The sequence below is a fragment of the Typopeltis vanoorti genome, chromosome 16 (assembly GCF_054136105.1).
Source record: "Typopeltis vanoorti isolate ZY-2024b chromosome 16, IOZ_Tvanoo_1.0, whole genome shotgun sequence".
NCBI classification, from domain to species: domain Eukaryota; kingdom Metazoa; phylum Arthropoda; class Arachnida; order Uropygi; family Thelyphonidae; genus Typopeltis; species Typopeltis vanoorti.
The window spans coordinates 47,159,188-47,179,749 of record NC_143564.1 but is presented as its reverse complement, the minus strand read 5'-3'; the positions used below and the strand labels follow the sequence as shown (position 1 = coordinate 47,179,749).

Genomic DNA, 20,562 nt, shown 5'->3' with positions numbered 1-20,562 from the left:
TTCCCATAGGGTTATTTACATTAATCTTTAATATAAAATACATAGAGACAAACAAGGTTATTTTTGTAACAGTTCTCATGAGGTTTGACCTCTGTAAAAATTGATGTAAAGCGTTTTGATATTTTTAAACTACAATCAAGTTTTACAATAATAATTTGAGCTGAGTGGTTAGGGAAATGGATTTGTCTTCTGAGTGATAGCAAGAGGGTTTCTCTTTCAGGTAGATAGCAAGGTGAGGACATAATAATAATAATAATTTGTTTTTTGTTTAGACTTTATTAAAGTCTCAGTAATGCTAAACGGTAGCACAATTTAATATAAACATTTATGTGTACAACACATAATTTAACCATTTAGAGAGGTTCAAAAACTTACTCAGCTTCAGAGAGCACCCTACATTGAGCAATTCTTTATGGTAACTTCAGTTAATAGCGTTAAACATTACAATATAGGTTCATCTTAGAAATCATTTAGGTTCATCATTTCATCAATAGCCAACTCTACCATTACTTAGAGGGCTCACTAATTAATCAGCAACCACCAGTACGGGTTCTACCATTCAGGACCCACAGCTGACCTCGTAGCTTATATCACCCATCACTGGACATGTGCCATGGAAAGTTGAAAGAAATTTGTGCTGTCATCCTCAACATTTCCAAAGCTTTTGACCATGTGTAGCAGAATGATCTGCTTAACAAATTACTATCCTTTTTGTCTCCCTGCCACCCTCTGCTATTGGATAGGCAGCTTTCCCTCTGGTCATGGTAGATGGCCCCCTCTCTTCAAGCTTCACCATCAATGCTGGTGTGCCTCAAGGCTTTCTCTTATCACCTAATCTTTCTCCTGTTCATAAATGGCCTACTCACAATCACCACTAATCCTATCCACAGATTTGCAGACTATAGTACTCTCTACTCATTTAACAAAACTATTACAGTAGTCTTGACATTCCATGCTACAAGATCATCCATAATCAGTGCCTTAAACATTGATCTATATGAGGACAACCTTGTCATGTTTAATGCCACCAAAACAGTCTTGACTTTTCTCTGCAAAAGAGATATCATCTCATCTATCCTTACTCTCATTAATACACACATCACCAGACAAGATCAGATCTCTCTTCTTGGACTAATGTTTGTCTGCAGTCTCTCCTGCCATTCACACAATAGCTTCCTCTGCATCCTTTCATTCAAGAGGCTATTTTACACCCAACCAAATCAGAAATCTATTCTTGCTTAGAATACTTCTCACGTGTTCGGAGTGGTGCACGTGAAAACTTCCCTCGAAATCCTTGATACTGTTCAGGGGCGATCGATTAGGCTCATAAATGATTCCCCCCCCTCCTAGAGCTCCACTTCATCCTCTATTTCACAGAAACAGTGTTTCAGCACCATGTCTATTCTACAAGTACGTCGATGGTCACTGCTCCAGTGAATTGGCAACCATCATTCCTCCACTTTCTGTTGCAGCTGTTAATACAAGAGCAGCAGCGGCCCAAGGATCCCTTTACTGTGCAACTGCAAACACACTGAATCTGCTTCGCTTCTTCCTCTTTTATCCCATCCACCTTTGTTCTCTGGAACAGACTTCCTCATGAAGTATTCTCAAACAATTACAACCTTCAAAAAAAGGCATCAGTAAACTTCTATCTCAGTCCTCATCTGCACCCTACTTACGGTACTGATATGCTTAGGTTTCTTGACCTCTTGTGTATAGGATCAATATAAAAAATCAAATTGCTTATCAAATAAATGTTAACTAACCTTAACACATTGTTTGCTTACTGTGAAGAAATTTAATTCATTTCATATCCATGTATGAACCTTCCATGAACAAAACTCTCCTTATATTCTAGGCTATAATTATAATCATTTCATGAAATAACAATCATCATAAGATTTTATAGTCTATTAATTACAAAATTCAACTCAACATTACATGCTGTTACACATATGAAATGCTATCCAGAAGTTCAGGGAATTTGAATAGTGCACATGAACTGGCTGTAGTACAGCCTTCTCCTTATACTAAGCATTATTTTGTTTAGTTTTCAGCACAACACTTTAAACAGGATGGAAAAAATTTGAAACTAAACATAACCACAATTTATTGAATATGATATGCTGTGTTATGTTAATTTTAATTGTTATCAGTAAACTGTATTTCATTTACACAGATACATGTTTGCAGATGCATTATTACAATCAGAGTGGTAATCAGAAAGTTTGTTTTAATGAATTCTCCATACTAGCACTTCACAGTATAAACAACACCAAGAGAGGAAAAAATAAATTTATTTCATAAACCTACTAATATTTCACTAGTGTTCTACCCAGCATCTTCTGAGTACAAATTGTAACTGTGATAAGTACACAAGCATCAAACTAAATCAAACCCAGCATCTTCTGAGTACAAATTGTAACTGTGATAAGTACACAAGCATCAAATTAAATCAATGGAAATAATTCAGGTAACTAAAAATCATTGTAACTAAAACAGAACTAATGTTCCTAATAACATTGTGTCCTCCATGGGCCAGATAACCATAAAGTTAATTTGGAGAAGTCAGGCTGTCTAGTTTTAGAATAACTCTCTCCTAGATCTTTGGCAAATTAATGCAGCCATATTTGTTGAGGTTGGGGAGATGCTTCCAAAATAGTCTCATGCCTGTAGCAACATTGTGTGGAGTACTCATGTTTTTTTCCATTTAATCTTACATGAAGGAGTATTCAGAGCATGATATGCTAGTCCCAACTTGCTATACAGATGATCATGAATGTAATTTTGGTGTTATTCAAGGCATATGTTAACTACTCTACCAGTCTGTCTATAGGAGGCTAAACTGCAGGCACACAAAATTTTATACACTCTAGGATGTGCAAGACGAAGCTGATCTTTAGAAGAATGGGCGAAGGTAGCGAGCTGAAAAGAGTTTTTTCAGCTCGCTACCTTTTCAACATTACATGCTGTATGAATGTAATTTTAAAAAGTGGCATGGAGATTATATTTGCAGACAACTTTAACTATCTTTTCTGATGTACCTGTAATACATAGGATGGGAATAGTTTTGCCATGATCCTGTGTGTTGGTTGCAGAAGGAATGGGGGGGGGTATATGTAGTATTTTATCTGTTTTATTTATATAGACTAACCATTGTCTAAATAGGTATTGTGAGATCGCCGAGCTCAGTTTTAAGGGCTGTCTCATTTGAACAAATAGCCCTGGCTTGGTGTGAGTAAGTGTTTTCAGGATGCTGTACTGCTGGTTGATGTCCTGTATATGTGGGTTTCTGTGAATGAAAAAAAAAAAGGATAGTGAGCTATTAGGAAGTCATGTCACTAGTGTATCTGAAAGTGGGGGGGGGGGTATTGTTACTCTCTTTCTCTATCCTGAAGTTTATTTTAGGACACTAGCTATTGAGATGTACTAAAAATCTAAAAAATTTTTTAAATTTATTTTTAATTAATTAATTTTTCACTTTCTTGGTGGTTGTTTATACCATGAAGTGTTATGAATAATCAACAACACCTAAGCTTTTCCATCTGTATATTATTTTAATCAGATTTGTGACATCACTAAGCTATTTCGAGTATAGTTTATAAGAAATGCTCTGAAGTGATCATGAGTGGTAAAGAAGAAAGATATGAGATATGTCTGAAACTTATTTTCTTAATTGTTCAGTTTTTAATGGTGTCCATATTTCCCTCTCATTATTATTGTAAATCCTCTAATTGTTGCCTTTGCTACTAACAGCTGCATCATTATAAACTTTCCCATCTTTGTTGCCCTTTCACTGGTAAATTTATAGCATGTGTTTTCATTCTTTAATATTTAATATAAAATTTGTTTTGCATATTATAAAGAACTCTTGAAGCATAATACTTAATTTTTATTTATGGTATACATTATGCATATCCATATGCTTTTTTAAGGAAAACCATCCATGAGAGGTCGTTCAGCCTATTATAAACTGGTACCATGAATGGGCAATAAGGAACTTGTCTACATTTGACCTGCAAAGTGGATTGTATTCCTTAAAAACATGTAGTGGGCGATTGTTCCAGAGGGTATCAGTGGAAGGGATGAACAAAGAAGAGAAATTTGTTCTGTGGATTTGGAGTTAAATTGTGAGAGGGTGTTGATTGGATGCTGTGCACATTTGGATGGATTTGACAGAGGGTTTGGGAATTATTGATGCTAATTCTGATGAACAGCTGCCATAGAAGTATATTTATAGATGATGCAGGCTGTGAAAACTGTGAATGCCTGTGTGAAAGTTAGTGGAGTGTATTAGTGAAAGAGGGAGGGGGGGGTCATCAGTCCATCTAACTGCAGCTTTCTGTGTAGAATCCAGCAATTTTAGGGAGCTCTTATGGTCACTATCCCACATGTGAGAGCAGTATTTAATGGTTGGGTGGGATTGTGATTTTGTATAGAGTTATAAGCTGTTTGGAGTTAAAGTAATGTCTTGAGCAAAAGAGAAAACCTAATTTTTTTCGATTCAGAGGAGGCAGTATTTGTGATATGATTGTGCCAAGAGAGAGATTTGAGATTAGCGTTATCCCAAGAAGGTTGATCTTATTTGAATAGAGATTTGGGTATTATCAAGGGAGAGTGTGAGTAAAGGGTTCTTATTTGTGAGAAATAATGCAGAGCTATGTTTTACTAGCATTAAAGTTGACAGGGTTATCCAAACCCCATTGAATGTTTTGAAGATCAGAATTTAAGGCAGTAGAGATTAAATTACTGCAGATTGCAGTGATTTTTGTGCTTTGCAAGGTTTGTCAAATGAAAAGGAGTGCAGTGTGATGTCATCAGCAAAATTGTGTACTGGATTGGCAATCAGCTGCAGTAGATGATTTATATATAGAAGGGAGAGGGTAGACAAAAGAACAGAGCCTTGTGGAATCTCATCATTCATTGTTTAGTTAGAAGATAGGGAGTTATTCTCCATCACTTAAAGTCAGTATCCAGTCAGACATACATAGCTCATGGCAAAAACATGATGTTAAAAAAGATAATCATGATGTCATTATATATTAACAGAATTGAAGAATTTAAAATATTTTAAGTTAAAACTTTGATGGAAAACACAGATCTAATCCAAGAAGTTGGAAAATTAAAATAAAAGTTAAAAGTTGTATTATAATTGACAAATATGTAGTGTAGGGCCAATGTTTCTAAATTCTAAATGTTTCTAAATTGGTTTCTGCAAGTCACTATATTCAACAAATTCAGTAGACGTCATGAAATTGGCCAGGAGATCCTTTGGATGGACTGGCTGCCTATCGCTGTTGCTCATTTAGCACCACCCAGGGGACACGTATAGCTTTAGGATCACTATGGACGCGAGCAACGCCAGTCAGAAAAAGCTGGCTACCCAATTACAGGTTGGGGGGCAGTCTGAATGATGAAGTTTACTTAATTTACCTTTATGACATACTCAATTGAAAGTTTGAAGATATCAAGGGTAACTAGTGGCACCTGTGAATAAGTTACTCTAAACTTGTGCTCCACATTTCATTGTTATTGTAAGCGTTTTTTGCTCAAATTAACCAATAAATGGGAATCACAACAGCAGGTACTAAGAAGCTGATTACTTCTGCACAACCTTTAAGTATAGTGTATCAAGTCAGTTATCTTTTCAGTTAAAAATCAGCCACTTACGAGTGCCCACTATACCTGCCATTTGAAGCAAAGATGACAGTAACAAAGCCCTGTGATAATATAAAATGCCGCAGCTGTAAAATTGATGCTACTGATAAGAAAAAGGATATATGTGATTTCTGTTGCTACTGGGCTGCATGCTTCCTGTGCAAAAATAGAAGAATCGGTGCACAAACTACAGGCAGCCCTCAGTTTACACCTCAGTTCCATTCCTGAAAAAACAGGCGTAAACTGAATCGGCATAAAACGAACTCAATTTTAATGGGAGGTATCAAGTTATGTTCCACGCAGTCAAAAAATATGCACATGAAGTATGTGTAACATTATTATATTTAAAGCTTTGATAATACATACATATATTTGTTAAAATAAAATTATTAATAGTGAAAAAACAAAATATTATATACAAAAAATATGAAACTTTGAAAAGATATTACATATTTCTAAGTTGAAGTTCCTGGTTTTGGATCACCTGTATTTTTTTTAAAAAAAAAGTATCCAGTGTTAACTGCCTAGATTTTCTATTTCTTTCTTTAAGGAGTTCATTGTCAGGTCGAATAGATGCGATTACACTCCTTTTTATGTTCATACTCCATTCCCAATCGTGCTCCATTTCTCAGAGTTCATCAGTCAGTGTCTCTTTGCTTGCAAGGAATCAGCCGTTTTCATCTCTCTCAGAGGACCTTTGTTTTCTTTCTCCTCCTTTGGATGTTGACTTAATTGTTCGGCTAATTCTTTTAAGTCTTCATTGGAAAACAGTTTATCATGGCTCTCTAAGACTTCTGTCACATCTTCAGCTGTAATATCTTACAATCCCACCTCTCGCGCAAGCTTGGTAACATCTTCAATAACATTCTCCTCTTGTTCTAATTCCTCGAAGTCATGCATAAATGCTGGAAAAAGTTTTCGCCATGCTCCTTTTAGACACTTTGTTCAGCTAGGTTTTGAGGATGTCCAGGGGCATTATCCAAGAGAAGCTATGCTTTGGCTGACAAATCATTTTCTTTACAGAAGCGAAGCACGGTAGGACAAAAATAATTTGTGTACCAATCTATAAAAATGTCTTGTGTAACCCAAGCTTTCTTGTTCCATTTCCAATAGACAGGCACCATGGGTTTTAGACCCTTGAAGGCACATGGTGTCTGTGAATTTTACACCAATATTGGTTTAAGCTTCAAAGTTCTGGAGACATTTGCACCCAACAAAAGCGTAAGTCTATCTTTTGCAGCTTTAAAACTTGGAGCAGAATGTTCTTCACAGGAAATGGTGCATGATGGCAATTTTTTCCAGTAGAGCCCAGTCTCATCAACATTAAAAATGAGATAAGGAGGATAACTTCCTTGTTCTACACAGTCTTAAAATTCTTTAGGAAAAGCAGCCTCTGCCACAACATCTGTACTTGCCACCTCACCAGATAATTTGACACTGTGGCACTTATTTCAAGACTTAAATCTCATGAACCAACCTTTGCTTCCTAAAATTATTTCTTCATCTCTATCTGTCTTTTTAAGAGCCTCAAAAATTGTTTTTGCTTTCTCAGTTATAAACTGCCTGCATCAGAGGAATGTTTTCATAATTCATCCACCCATAATCATAATAATTTTTCCATTTTTTCATGAAGTTTACCCCTGCTATAATGTACATGTTTTGCATTTAGTGCTGCTGTAGATTGTTGCGCAGACTCTTTTATTCTATCTGTATTTTTTTTATAATTGTAGTAAAAGTTGGAGGTAAGTTCATACTTCTACAGACATTAGCATGTGTCTGTCCATCTTCCATTCTTCGAAGCACCTCTATCTTCTTTTCAAGTGTGATTGATTTTCTATTTCTAATTAAATAGAACAATTAGGTAGATTCAACATTAAAACTAGGTTTGATACATATATGTCGTAGTAGCTCGGTAAACACTCAAACACTGGAGTGCCTGCTAGCATCGTTTCTCAGTCAACTACACTACAGTAAGAAAGCACGCGCAGGCAACTGGCGTTGTTGTGAATCGGCATAAACCAAGGGCTGCCTGTACTTATTGACATCAACCAGAGAACCTCAGAAGCTGTTTGTTATGTGCCTCCCTTCTGTAAAGCAGCTTCTGAATTTAGGTAAATGAGTTGAAAACCTCAAACAGCACCTTAAAACTATGAACTAAACTCTTCAAAATCTAAACTGTGGAAGCTAAGCTTGAAATACTCAATGATCAGTACCACAACTGAAGTGCACCCTTTCTTGACAATACTAAGGAACTCCGTGACCTAATTGCATCAATGGTACAAGACTCAGTCTAGGCCGAAAACATATTCAATGCCGTTATTCTGAACTTCCCAATGGAAACTGGTGGATCACTAAAATATGACATCTGCTAATTAGGAAGAGAAAGTAAATTTTAATTCTAGGAAGATCGTCAAGTGCCATTGTTTCAGATCCACAAATAAAAGAAAGGACAGAACAAACTTTTTACACCTTGTGAAAGTGACTTGCGATGCACCGACAAGCACATCCAAACCAATAACAGTGATAATAACAAGTTCAAAGGTACTTGCCCCCAATCACAGATTAAAGTTAATGCATGATTGTCCACCTAAGTCAGGTCGAGCATACATGCTCGACCTGACTTAACTTTTCTCCAGAGAGTACAAGGACATCAACTTCGAAAACAACTTGTAGAAAAATGCCAAAATGGAGATAACAGTTGGGTCATTGACTACAAACAAGGAAAATTGGCACAGAAATCAAGTGACACTACTAGTAACCACTGGAGAGCAGTATGCAGGCACTGCATAGGAAATGTGCAAGAACCTTGCTGTCAAATATGCCCCACAGAGCCTTGTATATCCACTTCACTAACATCTGTGCCTTAACTTTGACCTTAATAGTGCCTACTGCCATCTCCAGTCTACCAACCCCCCCCCCCCACCTATCTTCATGACAGAAATGCAAATTTCATCTCCTACACACACACACACACACACACACACAACACTATTCATCTCAATTTTCCAAGCTGTACACTCTTTAACTCCTTTTGACCAAGGGGTGCATATTGCTAATATTGTATTCTTATAATGTATTTTCTGTATTCTCTGCGTTCTCACTGTTTTACATATATTCGTAACATACATACATGTAGTGCCCTCTTTCTATTATCTACCCTAACTTTATCTTATTTTCTATTAACTTAAGCATATATATTGCTCCACCTCTAATTTTTTTCTATTCTACCTTCGGTGATTCTATATTCTATGCACCTGAGAGCATAGGAAATTTATATAGATTGACTGTACTACCTTGCCTCAATATGGTACATGAAATGTGATACCTCCGGTAGACCTCAATCATCCAATATTAATTACTTAGAACATTCACAGTCGTGGTCTCATTACCTTATTTTTCTTTACTCTAATGATTTCTCGCTTATAGGCTTGAAATATTTTACATCAATGCATTGCAATAAATAAGATCAGGCGACGCTCTTTAAGAAAATTCAACAAGCATATTTAATGATCACTAATTAAAGAAATGTACAATACAAAGAGAAGAGCAGGGGAACTATCCTCTGTTAATCTCAGTTCAAAATTCATGGAACTACTTATATTTCTTACAACAATTTTCTTTAGTTATTCGAATAGTTTATATTTACTTTCCTCAACTTAATTCTCAATATCTACTTCTATTCGCATCAATTTACCAACATGACATATATATAGCAATCACTCTCTATCAATATAAAACACAAGGTATCTTCCCAAAATTTCTCAGTTAGTTTGTATTACTTTCCTCAGCCTAAATTTCAATATCTAGTTTAAGTGCATCTCTATCTTTATCAAGACTTATAACAATCAATTATATCAACAATAGGACAAAACTTGGATATTATACAAGTGTCAGATTACTTCCAAAACTCAATTAGCTTCTCAGGAATTAGCTGTACTCATATACACATGCATTATCAATTTGAATCTTAAGAGACATATCAATTATTCTCTGGCTATGACTATCCTGTCTTATGAATCTTATCAGTTCGTTAAAACATCTTTTTTACACTACATAATCTTATAAGATACAATATCAGACTCACATGAACAGTCCTCCTCTTTGATGCACCTTTTTCTTCTATTTCCATCACGGCATCCTATGTTCCCTTTTCCATTCCAGGTTTTGGATTTCCTACCTCTGGATCATCGGAGAACCGGCAGCTTCATCAGGTCGGCAAGTGGGATACAAGGAACAATTCTCCGGCGTTGAACACTCGGTCGAAGGGTTATGATTGTTGGGCATTCACAGGCTCGGCTGAGTGGAATAGCATCTGGACAGTTTCGTTTCTCCTTACGTATCCGCCTCTGGACATCCACGCTCCTTGACTCGAACGGCTTACAGTTGATTGACCTCCAACCTCCTTCTTCGGACTTCTCCGCATCTGAGCAGAACCTCCCCTTGTTCCTTTCTTTAGATGTCCATGCTGGTTGTCGATCCCCGATCATTCCCCAAAACTTGCCTTATATCCTTTTCAGTTTCCAAACCTTGGGTTCAGTTTTGGAACCCCCCTTACAATATCACGTGACAACGTGTTCTGGAACTTTCGCCGACTTCTTCTTTCATGTTCCTAATCCGTTTTTGTCTGCCTGTGGAAGTCACGTTTGATTCCTGCCATCCCTTTCTGCACTGACCGTGAAGGCCACCTGCGACTGAACATGTAAATAAGAATCAAACGGCCTCCTGACTGCATGGCCTTGCCCTTGGCATTATCAGTTCTACATGTTTTGTTTTTGTAAAGAGTAAGCTAATCTCCATTGTGCTCTACATATTCTATATACAATACTAAATAATAATATAAGAGACATATTTACAACTTTTCTGGGTTTTACTTTCCTGTAAAAGGTCAATGCATTAACCAGATGAAAATTCATGCTGCATCGAACTTTTACAATATGTCCTCTGACATAGCTTGACAAAGAGCACCTAACCCAGAATTGCCTGATTTTGACCTCCTTTGGTTGAAAATCTTTATTCTTCAATTGGTCAAATTCATTTGCTGTCTCTATTGCTCCCCTAATGCCACTAACCACTCTGAGCTCTTTAATTTCCTCTCCTTAAACATTGATTTTCTTCAGTCCCACTTCCCTAGCAGTGAAATCATCCTCCTGAGAGATTTTAATGTCCACAACATCAACTGACTTTCCTCCTCCAGTTGTACAGCTGTAGCAGGCAGACTGAAATGCTGACAGAGATGCAGAAACATTTGTCATCACTAACGACCTTACACAAATTGTTCACATGCCAAACAGAATACCAGATAACCTTAACCACTTCCAAAACACCTTAGATTTCTTCTTCACCAGTGATCGTTTCAAATACACAATGAATGTAGTTGTCCCCCTAGGTAAGCTGACCACAATCAGAATTACACATCCACTCCCATACAAGAGTAGTTTGGCAATTTAACAGCCCCAAATGGGACAGCCTCCATGACTTCTATGCCTCATTCCCATGGTTGGACTGTTGTTTCCAGTCTTCCAACCCAAACATATGTACTGAACCAAAGTAATCCTCACTGGCATAGAAACATACGTTCCCCACACTACTCTGAACTGCCATCTCCCTAACTAAACTCTGGTTCTCCAAAAGATGTACCAAGACTGTACAAATGGAAAATGAAGTATACTATAACTAGCTTACATCAAGAACTCCATCCTCCTTTAGTGCCTATACTTAAGATTGAAATAACTGCAAGAAAACTATCATACTTCCAAAACAGTTTGAAAGAGCAAAAAGCAGAAAACTTGCAGCCTGTCCAAATGGCTGCCAAGCCTTTTTCACTAGCGATTCACTAGTGTCATTTGAGTATGACAGGGGCGGGAATAGTGTTGATCAAAAGTTATTACCAACACTATTCCCCCCCCCCCTTTCATACTCAGATGACTCTATTGAATCATTCCTTACAGAAAAAAATCGCCTGGCTTCACACTTTGCTTCCAATGCATGCATAACTGACCATGGTAAATGCCCCTCAACCATTCCAGATGCCCAATACGTAATGTCCCTATATCCTTTTGCCAGAAAGAAATTAGAAAAATATTGTCCAAATTAGACACAAAAAAGTCTTCTTTCTCTGATGGCATTCCTTTAATTGTCCTGATGGTTTGTGCACCACAACTGACTCCTATCCTGTCTCTTGTTTATAGTTTTACTCCACTGGTATCTGTCCCACAACCTGGAAATTGGCCTATGTTCAACCTATTCCCAAGAAGGATGATAAATCATGTCATTGAATTATTGCCCTATCTCACTCACCTCATCAACTCCTACACTACCTCGAAGGCACCCAGCTAATAAACAATCATCAGTATGAATTCTCTCGCTGCTGATCAATAGGAGATCTACGCAGATATATCACCCATCTCTGGACAAATGCCATGGAGAAGCTTGGTGAATCTCAAGTGGTTGCACTTGATATTTCCAAAGCTCTTGACCAGGTCTGACACAAAGGTTTACTAAACCAACTCCCATCATTTGTTCTATCACCAGACTTCTACAGTTGGATTGCCAGCTTTCTGTCTGGATGCAGACTGTGTGTGCCAGTGAATGATTCCTTATCCTCTCATTATTCAACTAATGCCATAGTTCCACAAGATTCTGTCCTCTCACCAACCCTCTTCCTTCTATATATCAATGACCTACTTCAGTTGACTTCCAACACAATGCACAGTTTTGCAGATGACAGCACATTACACTCATCCCTTTTATTTGATAAACCTTACTCTACACAACTCACCTCAGTGTACAGAACATCAACACCACTACCCTCAATTCTGATCTCCAAGCGATCCTCCAATGGGGTTCAGATAACCTTGTCAATTTCAATGATAGCAAAACTTCCGTCTTATTTCTTACAAAAAATAACCATTTTCTTCCAGTATTACTTTTGACAACACCCAAATTTCCAGACGAGATGAGATTTATTTTCTTGGAATCACTCTTACATCAAGCCTCTCCTGTGCTGGAATAACCACATCACAACCATTACCATCTCAGCTTCTAAAAAACTAAGATTTCACTTTTGCTCAAGATGCTACTTCACCTCTGAACAGCTGTTAACTTTATACAAATCACAAATCTGTTCAGCTATTGAATACTGCTTGAAATGCTTGACTCAATGCAGAGGAGGACAGTTAGATTTATTAATAACCCATCTCTTACCAACTCACTCCCACTTTTGCACAGGCATTTTGTTTCTGCAATGTACATATTCTATAAATATTTCTGTGGTAAATGTTCATATGAAATAGCATCAGTAATTCCCCACTCAGTACTTAGTCTGTCGGAACACATGCAGCTGCCATCCAATATCCCTTCATGGAACACCTTGAATCTTGTAGAACAAGTTTCTTTTCACTCCTCCTCCATCTCTGCTACTGCCCTATTGTGGCACTGCTGTTTGAGGTTTGTCCAGAGACCGGTGGCATGAGTTAGTAGATTCACTGTTGATTGACAGCGATGGAATCCATACTGGTGGTCATTTATTAGATGAGCGTTTTCAAGTTTGTTCATGGTTCTTTCCATTAAGAATTGAGGTGAAAGAAATTGGACAGTACCTTTCAAGGTAAGTATTTGTCAACCTTCTTGTGAACAGATTATATATGGACTAATTTACAGACTGCAGGATAGATAACAGTAGAATAAGAGTGTGTATTGGATTCTGATTATATAGAGATTGAAGTAATTATTTGTTTCAGAATCCAACATGATCTTCCATCACATAGGCAAAATTTGTAAATATTATTTAATGTAAATCACTTATTTTACAATTAAATATTCATATAACTACCTTAATTTTGTCTAATATTAAATTAATTATTCAAAGATATATGTATTAATAATGAAAATACTGTATTAAATATTTTTAAGTTATTTTATTTATTACTATGTTAATATTATAGAATTTGTACTTGATAATTTTAACTGCGTATTAATTGAAATGTAAATATTCTCTATTTATTTCTGTTATAGAAGTTTAGAGTTATGCAATAGCTCAATTTTATTATATTTTATTTGTTGTCATGGAGACGCATGAAGAAGCGAGCGCGAGTGGAACAGAGCGTGAGCTAGGACAAGGATAATAAAAAAAAATATATAGAGGTAACAAAGAGAGAGTTGGAACGGAAATTTTGAAGTGAAAGGAAGCAAGGGTATAAACTAGAGAGGTGGAAGTATATGACCAGTTCTCAAGGGCAGAAGTTAAAAGGGATAATATTTATAAGCGAGCAAAGACGAAGTGAATCTTATAGTTAGCTGAAGGTGAAGTCAGCAGTAAAAATAAAAGGAATTTAATGCTACAATCGGATAATATAAAGAAACTGGACGTTCAGTGAAGAATTCTGATTAAACCCAGTTAATCTAGAATTGCGACTTAATTCTAAATTGCCCTAAGGAGAACTGCACAGTGTTTAATTGTCTAATGAGTGGTAACAAGGATAATTAAAGTACCCTACAGTTGATATCTAGAGTTGTGAAGTGTGATTAATAGTGTTTTAGTTATAACTGTGGAGAAGTTTTATAAATGTGTTCTTAAGTATAATAAATATATTTTGAAAGTTATTCACAACGTATTGATGTACTAGGAACTGTTTCTGGTAAGGACTGTCATATTGATTTATTTCAATGCATGAAGAATTGAATGCTAGTTACGCTACGTCTAGCATAACTTTAACTGTGGAAATTCTTTGAGATTGAGAACTGAAAATAAAAATGATTTGAAAGATATTTGCAGCAATCAGTGCCTGCTGTGTTCTGTAAGCGTAAAGCATAGCTGAGAATTGTGTGGAAACCTTTTAGATAGGAAGTTCTATTATATATAATTAAGTGTAGGAACTTTGTGTCTGAAAAAAACTGAGAAAGTGTATGTGAAAGTTTGGAAGATTGAATTAATGTGATTGACTTGACCTAATGTTTAACTTGGTCCTATTATTTGAAATTAGAAGTAGAATTTATGTGTGTATTATATAGCTTATATTAAATGTTTTATTTTGTTAATCTAATTATTGTGTTTGCCTGAATTCCTTTTTATTGCACCGTTCATAAAAATTTGAATCTTGCGGGAATCCCAAGTGGAAAACAAATACTTCGGCCAGAATGAATGAGGAGACTGCTAGCTAACTATCTGTGAATTGATCCTGCTATTTTATATAGACTAATCTAAGGATAGAGTGGCGCAGTATAATAGAAATTTCTCTACCTTAGATTGGTGACCAATTCACAATTAGTTGTTTTATTTTAAGAAAGTGACTTATAACAAGATGGCGGATTCGAACGTTGTAAAAGAGAACGTCACGACAAGTGTAAATAGGCACCACATAGTTGGGATCAACTCTGGTCCATAGACCATTAGAACAGTCAGAGGAATTCTATTAATCCAGGAGACATTTTGTTATCAAATTTGAGCAACCTTTTTCCAGTCCCATTCTGGCACATGATCAAAAGTGGTGTAAAAATAATCATAATTTAAAATTCTGAATATTTTTACATATTGTCTATGTTAGAATGTTTATTAGTTTTAGTTTCATAACACGCATTGTCAGCACTTGCGATGTGCCTGTTATTGAAATTGTTTTTGTCAAAAATGATGTGTAAAGCAGTTAAAAATTTATGTACTTACCGGATTTGAATAGTTGTGTTATTTTAAACAAATTTATTGTAATTTAAAATTATCAAAAGTTGTGTTTTATGAAGACATTCTCTTGTCACTAATGGAGACAACGTGCCAGCCATTACACCTAGTTTCTCGCTTGCCATTTTCAAGGAGTGCGCATGCTCGCCGAGAAGTTTGATGTGTGATTGACAGCTGACAAGAAAAGCGTTTGGTATCTGAGTAACAGAAATAAACGAGAGCGTTCGGAAGAAATTTAGAACACAGGCTGGCAGACATTTAGATTCAGAGGAACTTGATTTTTTTTTTTTTTTGTGACAGTCGGAGGAAAATTAATAGTATATTCCAAAAAAAGAATCGTGGAACTATTAAGTTTAAAGTGGAATAAGTATTGATAAATAAAAGGAAAATATTGCTATTGGCATTTTAAAAGGAATATTGGCATAAACGCTAATTGGAAGATTTATAGGAGATTCCGAAAAGGGAATCGTAAAACTGTAAGTTTTTTTTAATTGGAAGAGTTAAGACTGTCAGTAAGCATTTAGTGAATAAAAGAAGAATTTGCCATTTACATTCTAAAGGAATGTTCGAGAAAACTCTGATTAGGAAGTTTCATCTGTATTAAGGATGCCGGATCTAACTATTATTTCTACTGGAAAAGAGACAGAATTAAGTCAAGAAGAATTAACGTGTGCTACATAAGTGATGGTAAAGGATCCTGTGAAAATGAAGAATAAAGTCACATATCTTCGGAGAAGGGCCTTGACTGAGAAAGAAAAAACTGGCTATGAACATTTTGTGATTGTGCAAACAAAGTGTTTAGTCTAGTCTTAAGTGTAAGTTTATTTTTAAAAGGCCTTGGATCCAATTAATTTGTAGTTATGTAATATTTGTTTGAAATGTATATATATTGTTTTTGTTATATTAAATGTGTTTATTTTGTATTTTGGTCTTGAGTCAGTGATTTATTTGGATTCTGAAAGAAATAGAAAAAAAGAGGTCATTGCACCAATTGGAGTGAACCCTTGTGCATAACATAATATATAGGTACACTCGGAATTAAAAAAAATAATTGTTAGAAACAGAGATCATCTCTATGGTAGGATTAATATTATGATAATATCCTTTCTATATAAACATCCTAATTATTAACAGTGGCATTGTTTGGAATGGTTGGGGGACATTTACCATGACCTGATCAGCTATGCAATAATTAGTGGAGAAGTAGGTAAAATGGGTAAAATGATGCACTAGTATCATCCGAGTGTAACAGTGATGTGAGTAGTGTTGGGGAGAAGTTACAGCCAATAGCATTCGCTAAAGCCCAGAAGGCATGACTGCTGTGTGAGCAGGATGCAAGTTTTCTGCTTTGAGCTCTCTCAAAGTCATGTTCGATGTGGTGATAAATTCTTTCAGCTGTTCTGGGCTTTGATGTAAGTCGTATAGGAAGATGGAGTTGTGAACGAAAGCCAGTTGCAGTTGGCACACCCATGGGAGAACTAGAGCTTAGATGGGACAGGAATTTAGAGTGAAGCAGGGAATAAATGTTTCCACTCATAAGATTTAGTTTGGTGATTAGTTCTGCAATGGTCATGAAAAAATAGTCATGACCAAAGAAATTAGGTATAGAAGTTGCAAAGATCTACCCACTTGGCATTTCTTGTACTGCCATACAATGCATGCAGATGTGAGTGGTTGCTCTGTTGAGGAAGAGCTGTGTGCTAAATTGAGATCTGAGCTGTGTAGAGGACGGATGGCATTTACAGCATAGTTGGATGGGTCACTGGTGAAGAAGAGATGTGGTGTTTGGGGTTGTTTGGTATTCTAGTGTGCATGTGAACACTTTGTGTGAAATTGTGGTTGTCTATTAGACAGTATTATAGCACTTAAAAAAAGGCTGCAAGACAAATGTTTACCTGGTATAAATCAGAATCTTATTAGACCATCATATGAAGTAATTTTTCATTTTTTGATTTTTTTTTATTACTATTGCTAGCTGATTATTAATATATTTTATTTTATTTTTAGCTGTGCTAAATCCACAAGCATGCATTGAATATGGTGGAGTGAGGGCAGTTTTACATAATGTACTTGATTGTCATCAACCACAAGTTAGTGAAGCTCTTGTTGCAGTTATCTTGTTTCTTCTTAATAATTCTACAACAAGGTGTTTGATCAGAGGGGATGGTTTTTTAGAGGTATGTTTAATATGTACTACTCATTGGTAAGTTTTATTTATAATTCAGCTAACGAAATAAATCTGTGGTCAGTCAGAATTAGGAAAATTATCATTTTAATACTAAGATACAGAGCCACAAAGCTTCATTTTGGCAAATTAAATAATGCATAATGAGGATGTTAATGATTATTTATTTATAGCCAAATTAAAATGAGACTTGAAAAGTTAAAAAAAGTTTTACCAGTGAGTTTATGAGAGTATAACCTTTGGCATAAAAGTTGCCTTGACTTGCACTACTTATGACATGAATTCTGCCAAGGAACTCGTATGTTTGCTATTTATTAGTGCATCGATTAGGATTCACTTATTTAAATATCAAAACTTGTGTCATTTTATTTGGTTCTGTAAAGATGATTCATTATGTATTACTTAATTTACCAAATTGAAACCTTTTTGATATCTTGGTATTTTATGTTGCACTTACTGAGAGTTCACTATAAGTAAAATTTTACTTATGATTAAAATTTTGAAAAATTTCAAGATTCATTTTATTTGGCTGTGAAAAGATGATGGATCTTTCTATTCACATTGTGTTACCATTTTAAGCTGCTGTGATGTGCAGGGGATTAGAAATAATACACAGTGCTGAGGGTAAGCAGAAAAGTCACCAAAAATAGTTCATCAAACAACAATTTACTGAAAGGCAATTAATTTAAAAACGATTGTATAAATAATTAATCAAACAACAGTTAATTGAAAAAAATAATTTGTCGATAGCAGTTCATCAAAAAGATCATTGAGTAACAACAGTTCATCGAACTACAAATTATGGAATAAACACCTCACCAAATATTGAATTATAAGTCATTGAGTAGTCTGTTTATTAGAAATCACATTAGTTTAAATTAGGTTAACTGAGATTCTGTTGAAGTTTAACTACATATTTTTTTTATTTTTCCTCTTGTATATTTTATGTGGATGTGCTTTTTTTTTTTTTTTTTGTGGAGATGTTCATTTCTGTCTGTGTGTATATTGCGTATTTGTGTATACTTTGAAAAAAAAATAGAAAAAATATTTACTCAATGAGACCAAACACGTTACTTTAGGCTTCCACATATATTCTTAATATATGTACATATATATAAAGGAAATAAATAAAATCTTTCCATTTTTAGAAGTTTTTGTTTTTTATATTTATCTCATACATGAGAGGTACATCTTTAGCACATCAATGCCTTGTGTAAAGTACAGATAAGGATTGAGAAAGAAGAAATCTATGCACATTTTTCTTAAAGAGCTGGAAATTGAAGTTGTTAAGAAATAAATTATGAGGAAGGAAACAAATGAGGAAAAAGAGAACAGGTTTTGATGTGCTTGCAGTTGTACTGAAAAGGGTTATTGGGGCAGCTACTGTTCTAGTTTTAACATGCCCAACAGCCTGTGGAGGTGATGTTTGCCAATTTGCTGGAGCAGTGACCATTAAGGTACTTGTAGAAGAGAGACAGAGCTGTATAAAAGTCTTGCAGTGTAGCCACTGTAAGACTTTTATACCACCACGCTTAAGCATTTCTGGTCGAATATCATTTACTCCTGCTGCCTTTCCACATTTCAAGCCTTTGATGGCTTTTTCTACTTCAAGTATGGATATGTATTCCTGACTGCATGCCTGGTCAGTGTTTTTTATCACTGTGCTGTCATCACTGCTTGTTTCATTTAGCAGTTTTTCAAAGTAATTACTCCATACTTCAAGGATATCTTTTTCTCCTGTTTTCATGTCACCTTTATCATCTCTAACTCCTTTTACAGCACTCTTTCTTCCATTCCTAAGCTTCTTCAACAAACTCCAGAATATTTTGCCACCATCTTAATATTTATTTTCTATATTCTTGCCAAAGTCCTCCCATGACTTTTGTTTAGCTAGTTTTACACACTGTTTAGCTTTCTTACATTTGTCTCTGTATTCTGTAAGAGTAAAAGCTGACTTATTTGCCAGGAACTTTTGATATTCTTTCTTCTTTTCCTTCACTGCCTCTTTAACTTCCTGTGGCCACCAGGGAGTTCTGATTTTTTTATCCTTGCACACAACCTCACTGCATGCCTCTCTGGCAGAATCAATCAATGTTTTCTTCAGAGTTTGCCACTGAATCTCCAAGGTTTGATTCCTGTTCTCAAACTCTTTCATTTTCTTTTCAATAATCTTTCTGTATTTTAGTCTACAGTTCACATCTGAGAGCTGCTCAACTTTTATTCGCTTTAAAACTTTCTTACATGTTATTGTTTTCAATATGAAATTCAATTTTATCCTGCTCAAGACTAAATAGTGATCACTTCCAATTTCAAATCCTCTGTACACTCTGGTGTCCTGCACCAGGGAGAAAACATCACTATCAATAATAACATAGTCAATGAGACTTTTCTTATTCCTAGCCTCTTCTCTCCATGTGAATTTGTGCACATTTTTATGTTGGAACATGGTGTTAGTAATAACCAGTCCATGTCCTGAGCAGAAATCCAACAGATATTTGCCATTATTATTAGCTTTGCTCTTTTCTCCAAATTTTCCCAAAATATTTTTGTATGTCTCACAATCATTTCCTACTCTACTATTTAGATCCCCAACAAGGACCAACTTTTCCTTTTTCATTGTGTCAGTTGCTTTTTCTAAAGCGTCAAAAAATTCCTCCACTTCTACCTTAGTAAAACCTTCTGTGGGACCATAGGCTCAAATAAATCTCATTGTCCAGTTCCCCATTCTCATATTTGCCCACATTACTCTACTTGAGACTGACTGCCATTCAAGAAGATTAGCCTCGTATTTTGTGTTGAATACTATGGCTACTTCTTCTTTTCCTTGATTGTCATTACCTGAATATATAATATTTTGTATTTATTGCTCAGAAAGATCTCACCAGTTTTTGTCTTTTTTGTTTCAGTCACTCCTATTATGTCGATCTGGTACTTATCTAATTCCTCAGCTAGCTCCATTTCTTTGCCATTCAGGCTTCTTACGTTGATAGCACCGATCTTTAACTCTGGTGATGTTGAGTTGGGGTTTGTTTTCAGATTTGTTCCAGTA

At 35.7% G+C, this 20,562-nt stretch overlaps 1 protein-coding gene across 2 annotated transcripts in view; it reads left to right on the top strand.

The window, feature by feature from the left end:
* The window catches only part of rictor (rapamycin-insensitive companion of Tor), a 955,009-nt gene that overhangs the window by 116,599 nt on the left and 817,848 nt on the right, over positions 1-20,562 (top strand). For both annotated transcript variants that reach the window (XM_090406113.1, XM_090406114.1), the window contains exon 5: positions 17,336-17,505. In XM_090406113.1, coding sequence (XP_090262239.1) covers positions 17,336-17,505 — 170 coding nt within the window. The remainder of the gene's footprint in view (positions 1-17,335; positions 17,506-20,562) is intronic.